The sequence below is a fragment of the Rhinatrema bivittatum genome, chromosome 8 (assembly GCF_901001135.1).
Source record: "Rhinatrema bivittatum chromosome 8, aRhiBiv1.1, whole genome shotgun sequence".
In the NCBI taxonomy this organism is placed as follows: domain Eukaryota; kingdom Metazoa; phylum Chordata; class Amphibia; order Gymnophiona; family Rhinatrematidae; genus Rhinatrema; species Rhinatrema bivittatum.
This window is the reverse complement of record NC_042622.1, coordinates 158,973,169-158,990,308: the sequence shown is the minus strand read 5'-3', so window position 1 is coordinate 158,990,308 and position 17,140 is coordinate 158,973,169. Positions and strand designations below refer to the sequence as shown.

General features: G+C 40.1%; 1 protein-coding gene across 17 annotated transcripts in view; it reads left to right on the top strand.

Annotated features, from left to right (window-relative positions):
- ZNF618 (zinc finger protein 618) overlaps positions 1-17,140 on the top strand; it is a 638,793-nt gene that overhangs the window by 617,441 nt on the left and 4,212 nt on the right. For all 17 annotated transcript variants that reach the window (XM_029611901.1, XM_029611889.1, XM_029611890.1 and 14 more), the window contains 2 exons: positions 680-757; positions 1,782-1,883. In XM_029611901.1, coding sequence (XP_029467761.1) covers positions 680-757; positions 1,782-1,883 — 180 coding nt within the window. The remainder of the gene's footprint in view (positions 1-679; positions 758-1,781; positions 1,884-17,140) is intronic.

Below are 17,140 nucleotides of genomic sequence, written 5' to 3'. Positions count from 1 at the left end.
TGCATGCATAAAATGTGCCTATGTATGTTTGCACTTAATACCCTAGTCTGGGGCATTATATATGTGGATTGTTGTTTTCATGATCTTGAACATACTATTCCTGTATGCCAAAAAGTTTGTAAATAGAGTTTAAAAAAAAAGGACATAATTTAAAATTACAAAAAAAGGACATTTGGCTTTGAGGAATAATTTTAAAGGTAGTTATGATTGATATGTAACCATATGCCTAGCTGTGTTGTGTATGCACCATTATTTCCAGTTTAATTGATAAAGTGTTATAGTAAGTTATCTAGTACTAGTAAGATTGGTTTGAGTAGATGAGAAGAGGGCTCAACCTAATGGACCAAGTCTTTTAATTTAAAATCTCTAATTGTAAAATTTCTGGATGAGCATTTAAGGATTTTTGCTGCACTTCTGGAGTGCTTACAGTGACTCTGCCAGAGCAGTGATTTATCCTTTCAAGTACAACTCATCACTGTCGCACACATCTGGCACATATTGGCCACGACTAGTATTTGCTGTTGGTGTAACAGTTCCCACAAATGTATTCTTCTGGGTCATAGTGCCCACTTCTCATGTACACTGCTATAGCACAATGTTCATCACCGGTGCACTTTTTACAAAATCTGTTTTCCATCTAAATGTGTGTAACAATAATACCCTGCTTTCTCCCAAACAGAACCATATACCTGTGGGGCTTGTGGAATCCAGTTCCAGTTTTATAATAACCTCCTGGAACATATGCAGTCCCATGCAGGTAAGCCATAAGCATGCATATTACACATTAGTACTGCATATATTCATTGTGGGGCGGATTTTCAGCGCCCTGCTCGCCTAAATCCGCCCAAAACCGGGCGGATTTAGGCGAGCAGGGCCCTGCGCGCCGGTAAGCCTATTTTACATAGGCCTACCGGCGCGCGCAGACCCCGGGACTCGCGTACGTCCCGGGGTTTTCGGAGGGGGCGTGTCGGGGGCGTGTCGGGGGGCGGGGCCCGGTCGACGCGGCGTTTCGGGGGCGTGTCGGCCGCGTTTTGGGGGCGGGTACGGGGCATGGCTACGGCCCGGGGCGTGGCCGCGCCCTCCGTACCCGCCCCCAGGTCGCGGCCCAGCGCGCAGCAGGCCCGCTGGCGCGCGGGGATTTACGTCTCCCTCCGGGAGGCGTAAATCCCCCGACAACGGTAAGGGGGGGGTGTAGACAGGGCCGGGTGGGTGGGTTAGGTAGGGGAAGGGAGGGTAAGGTGAGGGGAGGGCAAAGGAAAGTTCCCTCCGAGGCCGCTCCGATTTCGGAGCGGCCTTGGAGGGAACGGGGGGAGGCAGCGCGGCTCGGCGCGCGCAGGCTATACAAAATCGATAGCCTTGCACGCACCGATCCAGGATTTTAGTGGATACGCGCGGCTCCGTGCGTATCTACTAAAATCCAGCGTACTTTTGCTTGATTCTGATGCGCAAGCAAAAGTAGGCTGTTCGCGCGCCTCTTAAAATCTACCCCTATATATATACAATATATACAGATCTCGTCACTTTTGTATCCATTGAATTCCAAAAAGGGTATCATACCAATTTTATGCTATACTATGAACTGGGCTGTTTCATTATGGAATGAGTTTAAAGCTGCTTTGAAACTGTTTTAATGCATTAGACAATGGAATGGAAGTTACTCAGTTCACAAATCTTGGTTTCACTCTTTTTTACATAGATACTTTGCTGAATGTGAACATTTTTCTTACGGGGTGATTGGCTTTATTAACCCACATTTACTAACTAATGTTTCTTTTCTGCAGCGGACAATGAGAACAGTATTGCTTGCAATAAATCCAGATCCCCTACAACTATTATGGAAGAAAACTGGAAACCTCAGCCCCAAAGAAACAGCATCAATAACAGTATGTAATACAGTGCCACTGTTCTGTTTATATCAGGTAGTGCAGGATTCCAGTCCTCAAGAGCCACAAACAGAACTGGTTTTCAGGATATCTATAATACCATTTTATGCAAATATATCATGCATATTCATTACATACATCCTGAAAACCAAGCCTATTTGTGACTCTTGAGGACTGGAGTTGGCTACATTTGAGGTAGTGGAAATACACAGTTTTGGTTCTACCAACTGCCATAATGTAGCACAGAACCATGATACTAATTAAACCAGTAATAATTAATCCTAATTATACTAACAATAATATGTCATATAGATCTGCATTCCTAATATGCTCATCTACCCAAATGGTAGAGAACCAGAGAGGAAGACAACTGTGCTGACAAGCTTAACCAATTGATCCACCCAGCTCATTGGTGCTGCACAAAGTCTGGTGCTTCTTTGTGCTGCATGAAATCCAGCACTTGTCAGTGCTGTCAAAGCTGACAATGCTTGGTGATGTGCAGCATTCCCAAAGCAGTTACTTCTAGTAGGAAACAGTGTTTTCTTTTCCTAGCTGTGCCTGGGATATACTCCAGGCCAATAAGTCCTTCCTCCCACCTTCTTGTTTTCAGTGCAAGAAAGATGAAGGGCTCTCACCATGGCCTGTAGTGGAACCTCTGGTGTGATAAATCCAGAATAAACATAAATATAGTTCTGGACTTGTGCGTGGTTCTCACTAGTTTAGAAGGGTCTTCCCTAAATCCCCTGAAAAGCTCATGAAAGCTTCTGTGTCCATAAATACAAATGCAGTTTTAAAGCCTACAAAGACTATCGCTGTAGGCCAGCAATGGCTTACCCAAACTACTGCTAAGAACATAAGATTTGCCATATTGGGTCAGACCAAAGGTCGGTCAAGCCCTGTATCCTGTTTCCAACAGTTGCCAATCCAGATCACAAGTGCCTAGCAGATCCCAAAAGATTGATAGATTCCATGCTGCTTATCCCAGTTTTCACCACATCCATCAGCAGTGAATTCCAGTATTCGATTTTGCATTAAGTAAAAATATATTTTCTCCAATTTGTTTTAAATGTATCATCTAGTAATTTCATTGAATGTCCTCTAATCTTTGTACGTTTTGAAAGAGTAAACTATAGATTTGTTTTTTCCCTTCCACTCCAATCATTATTTAATAAACCTCTATCATATCTCTCTTGACCTCTTTAGCCTTTCGTCATAGGGGATCATTACATTCCCTTTATCACTTTGGTCACCCTTCTCTGTACCTTTTCTAATTCTGCTATATCTTTTTTGAGATGCAGTGACCAAAACTGCATGTTATGGAGGCAGTGCATGCAAATTTTCTCTCATGCATATTCATTGTGGATATCCTGAAAACCCGACTGGCTGGTGGGCCACCAGGACAGGGTTGGGGAGCACTGCGTTAACTGATTGGAAGCAGGATAATGAAAACCAAAGTAAACTCCAAAACACGTACTAGACGTGGCGGCATATCTCAAAATATTTAAATGTTTTCATAACAGCATTTGCCTTCTATATAAAATTCTTAAACAATGCATATCATTATTCTATTTTTCACGTTTACTTTGTAAACGAAAGAAAAGAATTTTAGTTCTCAATTTTTACCATTTTTTCACCAGCCTGCCCAGCTAAAGTAAATATAAAATAAGGAAATCTGAAATAGACTTAATTTTTTTATTACTAAGCAATATGAAAACCAAAAAACTAATTCATTTTCAGTAACATAGTGGTAGAACTCTTCATTCTTTGAACCAATTAAACATCTTTTTCCAGTGCTTTAGCACATTATTACATGCATTTTACCTTCAAAAACAATATCTCCAAAGTAGAAATATTTTAAGACACATAAGAAAGACATTGCAGAGAAATGTGAAACACAAAAAGAATGCAAAATATTATCAATTGTAGGCAAGCCTGGAAAGAGAAACCGGGTTGATAGAAAATATGGAATAGATTTGAACATTTTGGAATTAGGAATAGGCATTTTGAACATAGCTATCATATTTACAGACATCACTGGGTTTTTTTTTATTAAGCATTTCCAGCACTGCAAGCGTGGGAGAGGGGTTTAACTTGGGCATTCATATTCAAGACAGACATAAAAATAACTTAAAACTACAGGGTGGCCCATGTAAAAGTAGCCTGCCTCCAATGCACTGGTATTGGAGGCGGGCTACGTTTCCATGGGCCACCCTGTATTACTTCTTCAATAGAGAGCCAGAAATGGAAATCCATAAACAACCTTATATGCATTACCCAAATTCATATATATTCAGCTGCACAAGAAGCAGTCCCCACACTTAAAATCACCTAAAAACATGTATTCTTTATCTGTACATCCCCACACCACTAATATTTGCTTGAGATCACATACAAAGCTGTGCCTAGGCTTACTCAATTGACTGATGAACTACGTGTCCCATTCAACTACCAGGGAAAGCCTCTTTGGTTTACTAGGAGTGGACTGTACTCCCTCCATATGCCCTAAATACCAGGGAAACCCATATTAAACATTTGGTGGCAGGTGCCACCACTAAACCAATTACAAAGCAAAATAAGCACAAACGCTAGACAACCTATAACTTAGAATATAAACAAAACTTAAATCCCAAATAGAATTTCTCTTACCTGCTAGTATGTTACAAAAATATCCAAGTCAGGTGAGGTCCCGAAGAAGAAAAGGAGGAAAACAGGGCCTCCTCATCAAGAGATGCAAGGCAAGGGACAAACTTTCACCCACCAGCAAAGATCACTATACTGCCCCCCCCCCCCACCTTCTCACTTCATGCTCACCCAAGGATGCCAAAAACTGTTGTGGTTTAACCAAAATAAACACCTTATACCAGCAGCTTAAGAAAAAGTATGGAATATTCCAGGAAGCAGTCTCGGAGAGCATTGTTTACACAATAGATTAAATTGTTTACTCACTAATGAGCTAGCTTGTTTTCAGAATATATTCATAATTGATTGACATTAACACAGCATCTTCCTGATAGGGGGTAGTATTATAATTTTAACTCGTATATATTAATGAGCTGGGATTCTTGTAAATCATGTGATTTTCTGTAAACTGAGCCCAGAAGGCAGGAATGAAATTTAAGGATGAACTCGACACATCTTTTGACTTGTGACCTACATTCTAGCATGTCAGCAACCTTATATTAATTTTACAAGTCTGGTTAGTGTGATTTTCATAGTGCAGTGATGTCAGCTTCATAGGAAAACCTTTTTAAAGCATCCTAACATTCTTGTGATTTAACAGTTCCCAGTCCACAATAGAAGTCTGCCTTCTATTATACGATACTTTAACTTCCTCAAGAGTCTCTCATGAGGTACCTTATCAAACGCTTTCTGAAAATCCAGATATACTATATCAACTGGCCCACCTTTACCCACATTTATTCAAGGCTTCCAAAAAAAAATGTAGCAAATTGGTGAGCCAAGACTTCCCTTGGCTAAATCCATGTTGTCTTTGTCCATTAAACTATCTCTCTACATGTTCAGTAATTTTGTTATTTGTAATTGTTTCAACAATTTTTGCTGCCACTGCTGCCACTGGTCTGTAGTTTCCTAGATCACCCCTCAAACTCTTTTTAAGCGTGGGGGTAGCTTGCTTTTTGCAGTGGTTACTACCCTAAACCAATTAAGCCTGATACTTCACTTTGAATGCATATACAGCGTTGCTCTACTTCAACGGCAGGGAGAAATATGGAAAAGAGGATTTACATTCATGCAACATCCAACAAGGCATTGATCTGTGCAGTCTGAGCAAACAAGCATCGGGGTAACTTGCTTGATGCGGCGGTTACTACCGTTAACCATTAAGCCTTATGCTCACCTTTGATGCAACTCCAACATTACTCTCTGCATCAATGGCAGGGGTGGCAGGAAATTTGAATCAAACAGTTACCAACAAGAGCCCTGAACTTGGTGGTCTGTGAAACATCTAAGTATGGAAAAATAAGTGTGGGAGCTTGCTGGGCAGACTGGATGGGCCGATTGGTCTTTTTCTGCCGTCATTTCTATGTTTCTATGTTAAAAACCGGCATTATATTGGCCAGCTTTCAATCTTCAGGTACTGTAGCTAATTATAATGATAGTTTACAAATTACTACCAGTAGATCTGCAAATTAATTTTTTAGGTCTTTCAGCATTCTGGGATGTATACCATCTGGTCCAGTTGATTTGTTACTCTTTAGTTTGTCAAATTAGTCTTAGTGCATATTTCAGGTTCAATTACATTTGTTTTTGATTCCTTTGAATCATCAATTTTAGATAGCACTTCTGGCATCAATATCTGCCTTGCATCTTCTTCAGTAAAAAAACAAAACAAAAAAAAAAAAAAACCAAAGCAATTCATTTAATCTCTCCACTATGGCCGCTGCCTCCTTTATCATCCCTTTTGCCCCTTGATCTAATGTTCCAGCTGACTTTCTTGCAGACATTTTGGTTTGAATATACCTGAAAACGTTTTTACTATGTTTTTTGCTTCCACAGCGAGCTTATTTTCAAATTCTGTCTTGTCTTCCTATCAGTGCTTTGCATCTAACTCGCCAGTGCTTATGCTGTTCACTGTTTTCTTCATCAAACTTTAAACTGTAACTTTGGGGCCCCTCCCCTGCCTTGAGGCCAAGTCATTGCCAGAATCCCAGGAAGAGAGAGCCCTTCAGTAGGCCTACTTAGTTTCAAGGAAAAGCCATCCTCAGTTCTTCCCAGTGTCCACGTCCATGGTTTCTTTTCCAAGGAAGAACCAGTCCATCACCACATTCATGACTTCCTCCAGTGTGAGTAGTGCTGACTCTTGACTTTCTGCACTAATCATCACCACCTCCTGGATACTTACACCTTTGTGAAAAGAGTTGTGGGAGTCTCCACCCTCCTCCTGAGGCCCCTCCCACAACTGATGGGAAATGTAGACCCCACTCTTTCTCTATCCTGGGGTTATATTTGTTTTTGTGCCTGTAATTCCACTGTTCCAACCCAGGGCAGCCAAGGCCCAAGGCTGGGTGGCCCTGTCACATCAGTAGTAATAATCAGATTGTAGTGCAGGGCCACAGTCTTGAAGAAGAAATACTGAGATAAAAATGTGTTCAGTTCAGGTGGCAGGTAAAAAAACGTAATCAAGCTGGTGTCTTTTTACCTGGGGCTGTTAAAAATAAAAAGGCTAATGACTCTCCTATTACTAAAATCGGGGATCAGCTGGGCATTATTACTTACGATCTGAAGATATTTGAAAGATGTTTTGTAGATTACATATCTTCACTGTATGCTGCTTCAAACTGGATAAGTGCAAGCACATAAAGGAATTTTTAACTTTGAACTTGCCTAAGGTTACGACCACTCAGGTTAAGCTACTCTCCTCTCCAGTTTCAGTATTGGAAATGCAAACTGCGGTTAAAACCCTGCCAGGTGGTAAATATCCAGGTACAGATAGTTAAAATATTGATCTGTAAGAAGTTTCTACCTAAGCTAGCTACTTTCTGGTTAGCATTACTCATCTCTCTGAGTGAGGCTGGAGCCTCATTTGGGGTGTTGTCTCATGCAACTACATCCTTTAAAAAAAGGATGATAAGCATTGCAACTCATATTGGCCTATTTTGCTGATAAATGTGGACATTAAAGTTATAGCCAAAGACCTACAGTTAAGGCTTGAGAACGTTATGCCCTATTTGCTACATGAAGATCCAATGGGTTTTATTAAAGGGTGCATCTATCACCAACACTAGGAGGTTTAAATCTGGCTAATACAAATGGTACTTCTGGGCTGATTGTTTCTTTAGATGCAGACAAAATCTTTGATAGTCTATACTGGTTCTTTTTGTTAGGATTATTAGCAGAGTTTAGCCTGCCTAAGAAATTAATTTCCTATATTGCGGCTATGTACAAAAGGCCTCAGACTCATTCATTAATTAATAGTTCCTGTCTCCATTCAATATAGCAAGAGGTATCAAAACTGGGCTATCTTTTTTTTCCTCACTACATTTTGATTTAGCTATTGAACAGTCAGCTATTGCAATTAGGTGCTACCCTGACATTAAAGGTATTTGGCTGGGGAGCTTTTGTTGTATGTGGATGATATTCTGGGTTTCTTAATAGAACCAGTGATTTCTGAACCTGCAGTTATTGGGACATTGATAGAATATGGGAATTTATCTGGCTGTAAAATTTTTAATTTTAGCAAACTGGAATTGATTCCTTTGGGTTCTAGAGTAATAATACCCAACTGCCTTACATTACTTCAGATAGTGAAAGAAAGATTTGGGTAATTTTAGGGTTATTTTTCAAAGAAATTATGGCCAATTAGTAAAATTACAAAGGACCGTAGGATAGAGAGGACCTTACTATATCTTGGGCAGATAGAATCAATTTGCTAAAAAATAATTATTCGTTCTAAATTATTGTATCTTTTTCAGCACATTCCCTGTAACGTCAATGCTAGACTATTCACCAGTTTGCTTAGTACAATTACTAAATTCATCTTGCAAAATAAATAGGCAAGAGTTAAACTAAGCTCGCTTTGGCTGTCTAAAAAGCAGGGTGGAATGGCCTTACCTAGTCTGAGTCTATTATTGGGCCATTAGGATGATTTGTTTCAAGGCATGATTTGCAAACAAAGATGTTACTTGGCTCCCAGTGGATAAAAAATAAGTAAACAAGGTAGACCTGGCAACACTGTTATTTTTATCTGCATCCTCTCATCTGAGCAATGCAATATGTAGAAACAGCCCCATTTTGGCTCACACTGTACAGATCTGGCGCCAAGTGCTTGGCAGGGGAAAGCTTTGTCACTGATACCTCCAGTTCTAAAATCCCCTCTATCTCTGGATGCCCTTTTGCTCTTGAAATTAAGGTTAGGCAAGATCAACTGTGGGGGAGGTAAGTCTTAAAACTTTTCAATTGCTTATGCAAGAATTAGGGATTGAAGAGGAGTCCTTCAGTATTAGCTTTCATCTCAGGATAGTCCTAGAAGGTATCCTATATATTCAGGAACTAAATGGTTATGGAAGAATTTATATGATGTGGATGTCTCCTCAAAAGGTATATCCACTATTTATTGAGGCATAGTACTAGCTAAGTATGGGCCAGATAATCCACAATATCTGATAGAAAAATGGAACAAAGATCTAATTACCTTCCCAGGCAGAGGCATTTGGTCAGCTGCTGGTCTTAACTAGGAGGGCAGACCCCATAATTAAGCTTGTGCACAGAACTTATTGCTCTCCCTCCTGTTTCTCTAAGATATTCTCAGATGCTGACCCTGGTTGTTGATCGGGCTTGGGTGAGGTTAGAATTGTAGGAATGTTTATGGCTACAGAATAGATTACCTTATTTATTAGATAACCTGTGATCCTAGTTCAGTAGTTTAAAGGGAACAGAAATGTACATCTTTGTGAGGCAGTTATATTGATTTATTATATCAGCAGATATTGGTTTGTTATAGTAGATAAGTTCTAAGATTTTCAGAGCAAACCACAGTTATTATGAGATTAAGCAAATATTTCTGCATTAATTCAGAGATAAATGCAATGCCAATTTAACTAACTCCAGCTGAAATAGTAATTAAGCCAGTTATCTCACCCTTAGCCTTCTGCAGGTTAAAGTCCTACAGAGATCCAGGATCTGCCTCTATGCATGAAGAGAATCCAGAAACACTACTAGCAGGCAACAACATTTTACACTCCAGGCTCTGGGAAATAGAACCCAGAGAACTCACTGATTGTGAGGTATGCCAGCAAGAATGGGGTATAAAGGGCTTGGCTTGCCAAGATTCTGGCAGGGATAAGGTTGGCAAGTTTGACAAAATAGTACTCCAAGGTTAGTGGAGCAGGCTGGGCTGAGCCAGGAGCTCTTATCTTAAAGTTTGCTAGGTCACGAGTATAGTAAACTGAAAACAACTGAAAAATTCTGCAAAGGTGTCAGTATTGTCAGCAGGGCAGTTGTAGATCTGGAAAAGTACCAGGGAAATATTCCATGTTTGGGTACTTGCCAGGTTCTTGTGGCCTGGTTTGGCCTCTGTTGGGGATGCTAGGCTTGATGGACCCTTGGTCTGACCCAGCATGGCAATTTCTTATGTTCTTATATTAATCTGGGAAAAGGTTCTGCAGTCTGTAATTGGAGTCTCTTCGCTGCTCAGGACTTAAGTGCATATTCAATTCTGTCATGAAAAGTGAGCCCTTCAACTGTTGTGGAATTGGTACTGCCCAGCTAGTGAACCAGCTGGGCCCACATCAACAGTAGGCAGACTCTCAAGAACCTAGGACAGAGGCTAGACTTCACCTGTACCAGCCTCTTCCCCCCCACAGGTTGAGCCCTTGGGTTCTAAGGCTGGCAGGACTTAGGCGAGAGTCCCGAGAAGAGTACGTAGTGGAGTCAGTAGCGTGGACATGGTCAAGGCAGGCAGAGATCTAGCAGTGTCTGTATTCAGGCAATAGGTCAAGGCAGGAGACAATCATGTAGCTTTGGTATTCAGGCAGTAGGTCAGATCCAAGAGGCAACTTTTTCATTTTGAAGAATCATACTCTGCACAGTTTTGCAATAATCAGAAGCCCCTGTTGCAGTCCTATTTCCTGATGAAACTCGGCCTGAGGCAGGCATGTTTTATTTTAATTTGTGAATTTAATAAAGGATTCCCTGTACCTAAGATGACTGGTCTTGCCCTACTTTGTTTACTTCCTGGCTGTATTTGACCATCTTCTGTGTTGCTTCTTTGAATGGCTGTAACAGTCCCCATGGTCAGACTTGAAGTACCTTGTTGACTGCACAATTAGGACAGGATTCAACATAGTGGCAAATGTCTTATGGCACTTTTGCCCACCAGTAGTGATGAGAGTAATTCCAGGGTTTTCTTGGTGTTGGGATGACCAGCTAGACAAGAGTCATGCATCCAATGAAGTATGTTCTCTCTGAGGCACTTAGGAATGACCGTTTTCCCAGGAAGTATTGGAGTGGCCATCATGGCCAAGATTCTTGCAGGATCAATAATGTGATGGGGTAGTTCTTGAACATCCATTGCTCTGAAGGATCAGGAAAGGGCGTCAGCAAGTTGATTCTTTTCTGCCAGTACTTAAGCTTGAAGTCAAAATGGTTAAAAAAAAAATCACCTGGTCTATTGAGGGTTTAACTATTGTGCCTGCTTGGAGGTACTGGAGATTGTTATGGTCAGTTTATATGGTGACCGGGTGAATGGCCCCTTCTCGTAGATGGCACTACTCCTCCAGGACGATTTTTATAGCTAATAGCTCCCTGTCCCCGACGTTATAGTTCCTCTCTGTAGGTTTGAACTTCTTAGAATAGAAGGAACAGGGAATGAGTCATTGTCATCGTTCTGCGAGAGAACAGGCAGACACATCTGCGTCTACGATGAAGGGTTTCTAGGGATCTAGGTACTTCAAGAATGTTTCTTTGAGAAATGCTTCCTTGAGCTGCTCAAAGTCTTGGATAGCTTCTTCCGATCATTTCTTAGTGTCAGAACCCTTCTTTGTGAGAGAGGAGAGGGATGCCACCAAAGAAGGGTAATTAGGAATGAATTGTCAGTAATGGTTTATGAATCTAAGGAATCTTTATAATGCTTTGAGACCCATAGGCCGAGGCCAAGCCTATATGGTTTTCAACTTCTTAGTTTCCATGTGGAGACTATGGTGAGAAATAATTTAGCCCAAAAAGAGTAGCTTTTGCTCTGTGATGACTTCCAGAATAGCGAATACCAGGCAGACAGGAAGTAACAATTGTGGAGAGTAGCAACCAGGAAAACAAAGATCAGTAGAAGCAAAGATTCCTTTATTGATCTAGTAGCAGTAGGAGCCTGACTCTGGCCAAGTTTCGCTCATTGAGATAGCTGCCTCAGGGGCTACAATGATTTTTAATTAAAAACAAGTAAAATAAAATGCGATAGATGAGTAACGATTTGGTTTTGAACTTAAAAATAAAAAATATAGCATAAGGAATGAATAATAAAACTCGCCCTATTTATTCACGATGAGTTATTTAATATGCTTTCTTCCATTATTTTAGTGCTACATCTGTATGTGTGGGTTATGTTGAAACAAATTGAGGATTCTTACATAATTGTTGCATCCTTGTTTTGAACTCCCAACATAGATTCTTCTGGAGCACCTTAAAAGCTTGTAAATTATGTCTGACATCTCCAGTTATTGATTTAGTCTTGGGTACGGGATTCAGACAAATAAGTCTCGCAGTAAAAACAAATAGTTAAATCTAGCATCATGTTGCAAGAATATACATTATGCTGCCACTCAGCTAAAAATATAAAATTATGAAGACAGGCAATATGGCTTAACCAAAAGCTATTATAATTTGTAATTTGTACTTAAATACCAGAACATTTAATCTGAACCAACCGCTAGACATATTCTAGTAACTTTAACTAAAATGTTGCATATAGTTTCAGAACGGAGGCAAAGGGTTTACGAGCTTTGTCTACCCAAGAATGCTAACTCTTTATTATGTTGATTTTTAAACAGATAGCCTCGTACATCAAAATAAGAAGTACTTACAACAGTGTATTGTCAGAATGAGCACATACGACTTCTGCACGCCAAAAGTGGAAGTAAACCATTGAACTCTTTCTGCTTCTACTTGGAAGCCCTATATACCTTAAATTTGAAATAACTTCATTCCTCAATCAAAAATGCTTACATGGATAGACAGGCAGAGTCAAATATCTGTACCATATCGTTGTTTTCTACCATAGTGTCTTGGCATAGAAAGATTATTCCTTAATTTCAAATAGACGCTCTGTAGGAGCAGAGCTGGTCCCTGTCTCTGAGGACTTGACCTTTGCGGGGTTTGTCCTGGCCATGGCAGAAACCATTCTGTTTCTGTTTCTGATGGAAGAGGATGCCAGGCATAAGATTCTGGAGGTTCTCCAGTTTGTCAATGCCCCAAAGGAAGTGGTGGCTGTTCCCATGCATAAGACCTTCAAGGAGTTACTCCTTAGAATTTGGGAACACTCCATCTCTGTGCCTCTGGTAAATAGGAAGGCCGGTGCTGTTTGTCTGGTACAACAGACCTTGGGGTTTGAGAAGCAATAGAAGGGCCGGGAAAGAGTTTCAGGACAAATTGCGCAGAAAATAGTTCATTGTATGTCACAGGACATAAAATTTGCATAGTGTCAGAAGAAGTTGGGTCTTTGTAAAACCAAATTTGAAAAACCTCAGTAGAGTGAAATTTTTTTTGAAAGATTATCTTTTGATAATAAATTGGAGAATTTTGAGAACATTATTAAGCAGATGAATTTGTTTGATAAATGTTTCTAGAGTAGATATTTGTCCAAATGATATGTTTTAAAAATAGGGCATTTACCAGTAAAAGTGGAAGCTAAACCTGAAGGTAAACAAGAAGCCTCACTGATTTCTTCAGACAGCTTGGACTTGCATGTGTTTCTGGAAAATACAGAAGGGATGCAGGCTGTTCCAGCAACCTTAATTGTTAACTTAGTTCTAGAGCCTGACAGGGACTACATTTTAAGATTGTTTATTTTTTTAAGTTTAGAAATGTTCTCTTTCAACATATTGAGAGTATGTGTTTTTCTGGATGCGGTGAAGGTCACATAGAAGAAAAGACAATTTCTTGTCTGGAGGCTTAGAGTTTTGCAAATAGGAACATTTTAATTTCTGTGCAAATATTTTATCAAATGTTATATTGTTGAATTTTTTTTTTTTTAATCCAGCATAAGACTGTTTCTTAGTGGTAAGGTGCTTCCAGGTCGTATGGAAGGCTCTCTGAAGGAAGAGAGTAGCTGAACCCTGAGATAACATATGTAGCCCCACTCCTGTTAGTTTTTGGAGGGGGCAAGGGGAGTTATGGTTTTGAGGTTGTAGTCTTCCCATTCTTTTTCTGTTAGTGTTTTCGTCATTTATTTGATGGGTGCGTGAATCTGCCCCTCCATTTCTTTGTGGACTTTGAAGAAATGTGCTGTTTACCTGTAATTTTGTTTGTAATGAGATTTTATTTCATTATCCAAGCAATTTGATTGCTTGTTTCCTTACAAGAGTATTCTTAGTTGTAAAATTCAAATGTATAAATAAAAAGTTTAAAAAATTAAGTAAGATTGCATTTGGATTTCAAATCCTTAGAAACAGTCCTCAGCAAAATTAAAATATCGGATCTTTTAACTAAACAATAACATTCTATTATGAAATAATTTTCCTATGAGAAATCCCTACCATCAGAACAACAGGAGTTCAACCGATCTCCCATAACCCCAGAATAAACTTCTCTATTCAAAAACGATATTAAAAAACAGACATTTACATGTTTCTGATCCTTAAATGATCTCCCATTAGATGTAGTTCTTTGGTAATCGGCTTTCAGAGTTTTGGACCTGCACATGAAAGGCCTTTTTGCCAGTTTCTGACAGTTTAACATTGGATACAGAGAGAAAATACAAAAGATAATTCTGGGAAGAACGTAATTCTCTACCAAATGTGTAAAGACACAAATGCTCAATCAAGAATTGAGGCCTGTCATTTTTCAAGGCCTTCAAGATTATGTAGACCAACCTGAATTGACAGTGGAACTGTACTGGGAGCCAAATAAGTTTCTCAGAAACAAGTTAAATATGATCCATTGCACTCAAACCCAGATTTGCAGATGATACAAAATTATTCAGAGTAGTTAAATTACAAGCAGATTGTGATAAATTGCAGGAGGACCTTGCAAGACTGGAAGATTGAACATCCAAATGGCAGATGAAATTTAATGTGGACAAGTGCAAGGTGTTGCATAAAGGGAAAAATAACCCTTGCTGTAGTTACACGATGTTAGGTTCCATATTAGGAGCTACCACCCAGGAAAAAGATCTAGGCATCATAGTGGATAATACATTGAAATCGTCAGCTCAGTGTGCTGCAGCAGACAGAAAAGCAAACAATGTTAGGATTAATTAGGAAGGGAATGGTGAATAAAACGGAAAATGTCATAATGCCTCAGTATCACTCCATGGTGAGACCGCACCTTGAGTATTGTGTACAGTTCTGGTCGCCACATCTCAAAAAAGATATAATTGCACTGGCGAAGGTACAGAGAAGGGCAACCAAACTGATAAAGGGGATGGAACAGCTCCCCTATGAAGAAAGGCTAAAGTGGTTAGGGTTGTTCAGCTTAGAGAAGAGACAGCTGAGGGGGGATATGATAGAAGTCTTTAAAATCATGAGAGGTCTAGAAGATAGATGTAAATCTGTTATTTACACTTTCAGATAATAGAAGGACTAGAGAGCACTCAATGAAGTTAGCAAGTAGCACATCTAATTGGAGAAAATTATTTTTCACTCATCGCACAATTAAACTCTGGAATTTTTTGCCGGAGGATGTGGTTAGTGCATTTAGTGTAGATGGGTTTAAAAAGGTTTGGATACGTTCTTGGAGAAGATGTTCATTAACTGTTATTAATCAAGTTGACTTAGGGAATGGCCTCGGCTACTACTGGCATCAGTAGCATGGGATCTTCTTAATGTTTGGGTACTTGCCAGGTTCTTGTAGCCTGGTTTGGCCACTGTTGGAAACAGGATGGTGGGCTTGATGTACCCTTGGTCTGACCCAGTACGGCAATTTCTTATATTATGTAACACAAGCTGCTGTGTTTTGAATCAACTGCAGTCTTAACCCAGCAACAAAGAATTACAATATTCCAACCTTGATGTAATCAAATCCCTCTTCTCTTGATAATTGCAAAGCTGACAGGTGATAGTATTTGAACATATAACTGGTAGATTCTAAAATTATGCAGAGAACATGGGCCTCGATTAGAACATCCAGGACTATTTATTTTATTTAGTTATTTATTTAATCTTGATTTCTCGTTTTTCCGGGAAGTCTCAAAGTATGTTACAAACATAAAAATAATGAGGTTCATATTCAGCTGCTGAGCAGCTTAATTAGTTATCCACATACACACAAAATGGGAGAAAAGCCTTAGTAAATCAGGCCCTTAGCCAGATAAGTTATGTGATCAATTCTGGATTTTGAAGTAAGCTGACAACACTCATCCGGCCAGCTCAGCTCCTCCCAGTTCAGCTCTTACCCCGCCCACCACTCAGCCAACTATTTAGCCAGATAAGTAGTTATCCGGCTAAGTGGCGGCTTCTGATCTTGGCAGTAATAAAGGGACTGAATAGCTCCCCTGTGATGACAAACTACACAAGTTAGGGCTCTTCACCTTGGAAAGAGATACATACATAGAAACATAGAAATGACGGCAGAAAAAGACCAATCGGCCCATCCAGTCTGCCCAGCAAGCTCCCACACTTATTTTTCCATACTTAAATGTTTCACCGACCACCAAGTTAAGGGCTCGTGTTGGTAACTGTTTGATTCAAATTTCCTGCCACCCCCTGCTATTGATGCAGAGAGTAATGTTGATGACAGAGAGAAGAATATGATGGAAGCTTATAAAATCATGAGTGGGGTGGAACAGGAAAATAAAAGATGATTATTTACCCTTTCAAATAATACTAAAACAAGGGGACATGCCATGAAACAAACCAAGCAGCAGATTTAAAACAGATTGTAGAAAGTACTTTTTCACTCAGTGCATAATTAAAAGCTGTGGAATCAATTGCCTGAGCACATGGTCAAGGCAACTAGCAAAGCAGGATTTAAAATGCTGTGGATATGTTCCTAGAGGAAAAGTCCATAAAACATTAGTTGCCAGGTACACTAAAGGGGAATCCATTGTTATCTCGGAGCGAATAACAGGAATTATATCTACTTTATGGGATCTGCCAGCTACTTGCAACCCAGGCTGGCCACCTTTGAAGTCAGGATGCTGGGCTCCAATCCCTTAGTCTGATCCAGCATGGCATTTCTTTTGTTCTTATGTAATCCAATTCAACTAAATTCCAATTCTCAAACACTTTCCCCACCACCCACCCCAATTCTCCACAAGTTCATCCCCCCTCCCCAAGTTCATCCAATTAGCTATGGCAGGCCATGATTACATTTTTCTAAATCTTCTGAGCAGTTGGGGCTTAAGTCTGCCAACATTTGAAAGTCTTCTGCATATGAGAAACAATTCAGTACTAACCTCCAGATCAAATTTCCCAGTGGGCATACATGAATATTTAAAAAATGGAGAAATCACTGATCCCTCAAGGACCTCCCCATTTCAGCTCCCGGGAATATGAAGTTGAGTCACCAGACATCACTCTTTGAAGCTGCCTCTGGCAGATTTTTGCATTGGCAGACCAAGGAAGTGGTGGATGGGCCAGAGCCACTGCCAC